A 7,064-nucleotide genomic window follows, 5' to 3' on the forward strand; every position below is an offset into this window, starting at 1 on the left:
GGCGCCCGCCTGACTCCTCACGGGGAGTGCGGCTCTCTTCCAAGTTGCCTCTCCCATCCAAATGAGCAGAACTTTGCTCCTGGGGCTGATCCACGCCTGAGCACATGCGTGCCAGCTGACTAGGCCACGGTGCCCGCCTTCCCCCCCTGCCGCTGCCAAATGCAAGGCGCTGCTTTGCAGGGCGGGGGGCAGACGTGCCGGCTGCTTTCCATGTTGCTTGTCCAGGCTGAGTGCTATGGTGCAACACACCTTTCTCTTCAGGGAGCCAACCGTTCCTTCCTGGGCTGCCTCCACGCTCCGCTTCCAGCAAAGCCAACCTGGGTGGAGTCCTCAGCCCGCCCTAGGGTGGCTGCAAGTGCAGATCAGGAAGCAGGATGGGGTGCAGCGGTGGGTCTGAGGTGGGCCACAGAGCCCAGCGGCTAGCTCACAGCAGCATCTCGCAGGTGGTCCTGGGCCACTTGACCTTGGTGCTGGGGGCCATTGTCTATGGCACCCTCCTGCACCACATGGCCCAGCCAGCACACACCATCACCTCGGAGTATGCCGTGGCTAATCTCGTTGCGGTGGCTTCTGGGCTCTTGAGTGTTGCTGCCAGCGTCCTGGCGATCCTGGTGTCCCAGAGCTTCTCCCACCATTGCCTGCCTTGGATCCTGGTTTTCATCGCCCTGGCAAATGTCCTGATCTCAGGAGCCTGCTGCGTGGGGCTGGCACTTGCCATCTCCCTCACTGTTGTCAATGGTGGCCGTCATCTCTTTACCAGTTGCAACAGTTCTGCCCTTCCAGCTGATGTCCACACTGTGATAACGAACGAGTGCCCCTTTGACACTACCCGCATCTATGACACAGCACTGGTCCTCTGGCTTCCTTCCTTGTTGATGGCAGCAGTGGAAGCCGGTTTGTCTGCCTGGTGCTGCACAGCCTCCCTCTCTCTCTGTGGAATTGGCCCCTCTTCAGCCTCCTACAAAGTGGCCCTGCTTCAGGCAGCTACCCCACAGGAGGCGGCTGCAGAGGAAGGCTCTGAAGGGGAGCCTCACCACCAGCCTCTGGTTGAAATGGACGAGGAAGAGTGCTGCCTTTGAGGGAAGAGAGCTACCCACTTTTGCTGCTAGCCTATCCTTCATGTTCTTGAATGGACAGATGGGCTTGTGTTCAAGGTGCAGAGCTGGCCAGGCAGGAATCTCCCCTAAATTGTTTTTTTTTTTAAGTGTTTTTAAATTTGTATATTTGTATATTTGTTTTTAAAGTTTTTAATTGTTGTAAACCGCCCAGAGAGCTTTGGCTATGGGGCGGTATACAAATGTAATAAATAATAATAATAATAATATATTTGTACCCATCTTTGGGTTGGAGAACTGCATCACAAAATTCAGAGACAGCTGTGTTTCAGTTGTGTGTGGTTTTAGGAAGTGCAGATTAGACAACTTCACATTAAAGTGTGAACCATGTTACACCGCTGCTGAAAGAATTGCACCAGCTGCCCATTAGCTACTGGGCTACGTTCAAGGTGCTGGTATTGTTGTATAAATCCCTATACAGCTTGCGAGCAGGATACCTAAAGATTGCCTCACCCCTTATATACTCAATTGATCATTGCACTCTGTACATTATAGGGATCAGGCCTTTCGTGTTCTGGCTTTTACCACTCAGAATATTAGAACGGCAGCATCTCTGCTGTCCTTTCGGCACCTACTGAAGACTTTCTTCTTTCAACAAGCTTTTTAAGTAGAGATCTTTCCCAGTATGCATCTGTATTGAAATCATTGAAATCATTTTAAAGATGTTTTGTTGTTTGCTGCCCTGGGCTCCTTTGGGAGGAAGGGCTATAGATTAGAGGGCTGTAGATTAGACAGACAGACAGATAGATAGATAGATAGATAGATAGATAGATAGACCCTATTTCTCCCTCTTTCTTGGCTGTGGGGAAATCCTACCCTATCCTCAGAGCTTGGAAGTAACTAGTTACAAGTAATGAATTACTTGTAATTCATTACTTTTTCGAGTAATGAGAGGGTAATTCCTTTACATTTTGATTGTAATAGAACTAGGAGTAATTTTACTTCTTTTGTGGAGTAATTGTAACATTTCCAGAATTACTTTTGGGCATTACTTTGGGGGGGGGACCAGGGGAAGTCTTCTGCTCCTCTGATTTGTGGATGAAAATCATGTGTCTCAAACTGGGCTTCTGTGCAGTGTCGCTCTTTCCTCATGCTCTGTGGATGGGCAGGAGGCGATGAGAGAGAAGGCGAAGAGTGAGACGGGGTGGAGTGGAAAAAACAATTATTTTAAAAAAACAGATAGTGGTGGTGAAGAATGGAGTGGAGGGGAAAAGGATCCGGAGGGCAAGAACATGGATAAAGGAGAAGAAGGAGGCAGCAGCAGAATGGAGATAAAGAACTGTGGAGGTGAAAGATGACGTGTGTGTGTGTGTGTGTGTGAGAGAGAGAGAGAGAGAGAGAGAGAATACTGTGTTTGCACTTGGCACACAAAGTGGCCTCCACCACCCTCTCTGGCTACTGTGCTGCATTTGCAGTATTTTAACTTTTTTGCATCTTAGAGGAAAATGTTTGCTGGAGTGAGTGTCCCTTAGTTGGTGGCAGGGCAGGGTCCGGGAGGTGGTTAAGTGAGAGAGATTATGCTGGCTGGCTGAGTGGGGGAGGGGGTTGCACTTGGTTTGAGGTGCAAAGATCTGAGTAGTGGCCTCAGCCTCCCTCTCCACCACCCTTACCAGCAGAGAGTCCACCATTGCTATCTTATGAATAAAAATAATTATTCTACTACCTCTGTATGTGTTTGTTTATTTTTAATGTTGTTTTAGGCTACTTAGATGTGCAGCAGCCAAGGCCAGCACCTTGTAGGCGGTTTTTTTAAAAGTAACTGAAATGTAATTGTAGCAATTACTTTGGAGGAAAAGTAAAGTAATCAGTTACTTTCAGAGCGATTGTAATTGTAACAGTAATCACTACTTTTTGGGGCCATGTAACTGTAACTGTAATTTATTACTTTTTAAAAGTCATCTTCCAAGCTCTGCCTATCCTGAGTTTTAACTATTTCACCAATGTCACCTGACCATGTGTTTACAGGCATCCATAAATTCAGTCCCCAAGTTGCCAGCCATAAATTTAATTCTGATGACCAGCAGGGAAAGGCTTAGTATATTTCTACAGAACAAATATGTCTTTAAATAGCCATCAGCAATGCAGTGAGGCAGGCAGCACGTCTTTCACAACAGCACCAGGCTGGCAGTTCCATGGGTTGGAGTGGAGGCCTTGCTACAAAGACACATCTACACACATGCACACAGTTCCTCTAGTGTAAAAGCCCCTCAGTGGGCTTCATAAACAGGACTAAACATGTGCAGACCTTTCTCGCCAGTATCAAATACACGGCCACTGCGTGTAGGAGGGGGGAGTGATGCTTAATATGTGCTTTGGCATCAGAGTAGGGAGGGAAAGATCTGTCTGTTTCGGTTCTCTCCGTTTTTCATTTTTTCAATGTTAAATTCAGTTCTCTACATTTCTACAGCGATTTGTGACTTTAAAAAAAAAATCCTCATGAAAATTCTCCACCATTTTAGTGCGAATTTCTCCAAATAAACACATATTTTCACTCATGTATTCATTTTTATGCACACTTTCCCCTAATATATACATTTTTGTAAATGTTGTTTACTTGGCAAACTGCATCCCAAAATTCTAGTAAATGCGACTTTCGAAGGATGGCTTTGTTTCGGTTCTCATATTGTTTTGGAAAGTGTGAATTTGATAAATTCTGCCTGAAATGCCGACTGAATCAAAATTCTCACCCATCCCTACATCAGAGGTATGGCCAGTGGGCATGATCCCACTCCTCCCCCATTGCATTCACTAAGGGTGTGTGTGTGTGTGTGTGTGTGTGTGTGAGAGAGAGAGAGAGAGAGAGAGAGAGAGAGAACACTCCTTTATTACTTTGCTTCTGTGGAAGAGGAAGAAAGAAAGTGGCACCTCCTTGGTTACTAGAAGAAACAACCAAGCCCATCCAAAATGTGTGGATGCGTTTGTGCAGGCACTGCTTTGCGCTAGACTCACCCTTTTCCACACAAGTAAATCTGGCATGGGATAGGCTGAAGCAGCTGAGAGCCAGCATAAGCTGTGCTTCCCTACCAAAAGCTGAAATGGTGGGGAGAAAAGACTCTCCAAGCTGAGGAAAGCAATGACTTGGCATCCAAATACTACTCAAGAGAGAGACAAAATGATTTACAGGTTAAACTTGGGATTACAAATCAGAAAAATACAGAACCCATCAGTCCCTTTTGTGCAAGCTGCCAAATGTGCAGCTGCCCACACAACAGATGCCCCCCCACCCGGGATGGCAGAGTGACTGCTTGTGAGGCACACACACTGTGCCTTTGAAAGGACCAGGATGAAACTTTATGTAATCATGTAGGCTGATTGGAGCTCTTCTGCTGCCTATGGGAGCCAGGAGTGTGTGTGTGTGTGTGAGAGAGAGACAGAATCTGTAAGACACCAATCTGTTGCTGTCTGGGAGATAAACGCTCACATGCATTAGCTCAGATACAGCAAAATATTATGGGAAGATGGTTGCCCTGGCAACAGAAATCTGCAGAAGAACCATGCATGTATTGCTGTCAGCACATGTCAGGGACCTACCAGAAACTACTGAGAAAGAGAACAGGCTCAGAGTCTGTACTGGGAGAGATGCTCAGCCCAGGAAGGATACAAAATAATAAGGTGGTCCTACCACGTATTAGACTGCCTGACTTTGAACGAGTAGGCCAGCCTTTTAAGATATTCTTGGGTACCCTTCTTCCACCTTGGAGTGGCTCATTTAAAATGTATTGCAGTTACCCATGCTATCTGAGGAAAGGTTACAACATTTGGGGCTTTTGGGTACAGAGAAAAAGTAAGAGGAAACATGATAGAGATGTATAAAATTATGCATGGCATGGAGAAATTGGATAGAGACAGGTTTTTCTCCTTCTGTCATAATGCTAGAACTCATGGACATCCAATGAAGGTGGACGTTAGAAGATTCAGGACAGAAAAAAGAAAGTATTTCTTCTCTCAGGATATAATTAAACAAGCCATGATGGCTATGTTCTGCCTCTGCTGTCACAGGCAGGATGCCTCTGAATGCCAGTTGCTGGGAATCTCAAGCGCGAAGAGTGCTACTGAACTTAGGTCCTGCTTTGGGGCTTCCCATGAGCACCTGGTTGGCCACTGAGAGAACAGGATGCTGGATTAGATGGGCATGAAGCATTCCTACATTAACTCTTCATAGATTCATGGTTCCCAAGTATGAAGGATCCTTCCTATGGAGACGCAAGCCATTCTTTGTTGAGATGTATAAACCACTTAGAGATTTCTTGAAATATAAAGCCATATACAAATTAAATAAATAAATAAGCACTATAGGCTGGTATATTAATTAAACTATACATAACATAGCTATTGACAATAAACAAAACAGATAAAACATTAGCAAGGCATAACCATCACCTTGTCTTATCTCTGCTACCAGATGGCAAGCCAAATAAGAAACTAGGGACATAGAAAGCCATCTTACACCAAGGCAGACCACTGGCCCATCTAACTCAGTAGAATCTACACTGACGGACAGCGGCTCTCCAGGGTTTCAGGCAGAGGACAGCCCAGCAGTACCTGAAAGTGCTAGGGATTGAACCTGATTTCTCCTGCATGCAAAGTTTCGGCCCAATATTTGGGCTTTTGCCTATCTGTGGGACAGAGATGCAGGATATATGTAAACTTACTGTGTAACTTACCATGCTACTGCTGAAGAGCCAGAAACATATGTGGCTTCACCAGTAATGTATGTAGCAGCTAACCAAGGCCATAAACCTATGGGACCAAGAGAGGCTGAAGGATGTCAATCATGGAAATACATATTGACATTCACATTTGTCACAATACCACTGAGTGCCGCCAACTATTGTTTTTTCAAATGTGTTCGGGTTCAGCTTCAATCAGTTTATTTCACCTTCCATCATGTCTTCCAGACACTAGATAAGGGGAATAAATCAGGACTAGATGGAGAGGAGAGCATTAGGTGTCACAGATGCAGTTGTGACACCATATCCCATGCCTTCACAGAATCCTATCCAATAGCTCTGAGATGCTGAATAGGAACCTCGACAAAATAGAATCCCATGGGAAGTGCAAGAAAGATCTTGGGGAAGTAATGAGCAGTTCCACACCAACATCTGTTTGCCCCACAGAAGAGGAACTAATCAAGCAGTCTGGTGAAAGTCCACCAGGTCCCACAGATGTTATCTCCAACTCCCTTGAATCCAGTGATATCAAATGCTGCAAAAATCACCTGTAGAATCAGTAGGGCATGATTCCCCCCACTCATCTCTAGATCAAATTGAGCAACCAAAGGTTACACATTAACTCTCATTTTGTGTCCAGCAGAAAAGCCACAATGGTAGGGCTCCAGAAATTAGGGTTACATCAGCTGGATCAAGCCAAAATGTAGCTCTGTGAGGAGTCTCCTAAAAATGTTCAGTACCTTTAACAAACTACAGCTCCCCAGAATTCTTTGGGGAAAGCCATGATTGGTAAAGTAGTGCAAGAGTGATATAAATGTATGGTGTGGATGTGACCCAGTTATATTCCCAGTCATGTGACTTGAGGGCAGAAGTCAAGTGCCCCACTCTGCAGAATGAGCAGGAGGTCCCCCTAAATGCAGCACAACTGATTTACCATGTTTTGAAGTCAGTGAAATAATACACATGACTATCTAAAAAGGGCTCCCACATAACACCACTGGAAGTAGTATATATTGCCTTCTAAAGAGGAAACCATTAACTCCTGAGTCTAAAATTGCCTAACTGCAACACTGTAAATTCCATCTGTGCCTGAAGCTGCAAAGAGAAAAAGCTGGAGCTGAATGGCCACTGATGTGAGGCCAATCTCCTCCCCTCCCTTACAGATCTGATGCCCCAGCCAGCAAGAGATCCAACTTCTCCCAGCTGACATTTACTAGCCAGCATGGGCATGCATCCAATTGGCAAGTGGCTGATCACATATCCCCAAGCCTCCCAGCTG

At 45.6% G+C, this 7,064-nt stretch overlaps 1 protein-coding gene across 1 annotated transcript; it reads left to right on the forward strand.

Annotated features, from left to right (window-relative positions):
• Nucleotides 1-374: 374 nt before the first annotated feature.
• Nucleotides 375-941, forward strand: LOC133378805 (keratinocyte-associated protein 3-like; the record flags this gene model as incomplete). The annotated part of the gene is made up of 1 exon (XM_061613424.1): nt 375-941. A coding segment is annotated over exon 1 (567 nt), but the record flags the coding sequence as incomplete, so codon positions are not given.
• Between the last annotated feature and the right edge of the window lie 6,123 nt (nt 942-7,064).

Source organism: Rhineura floridana, chromosome 3 (assembly GCF_030035675.1).
Source record: "Rhineura floridana isolate rRhiFlo1 chromosome 3, rRhiFlo1.hap2, whole genome shotgun sequence".
Classification (NCBI taxonomy): domain Eukaryota; kingdom Metazoa; phylum Chordata; class Lepidosauria; order Squamata; family Rhineuridae; genus Rhineura; species Rhineura floridana.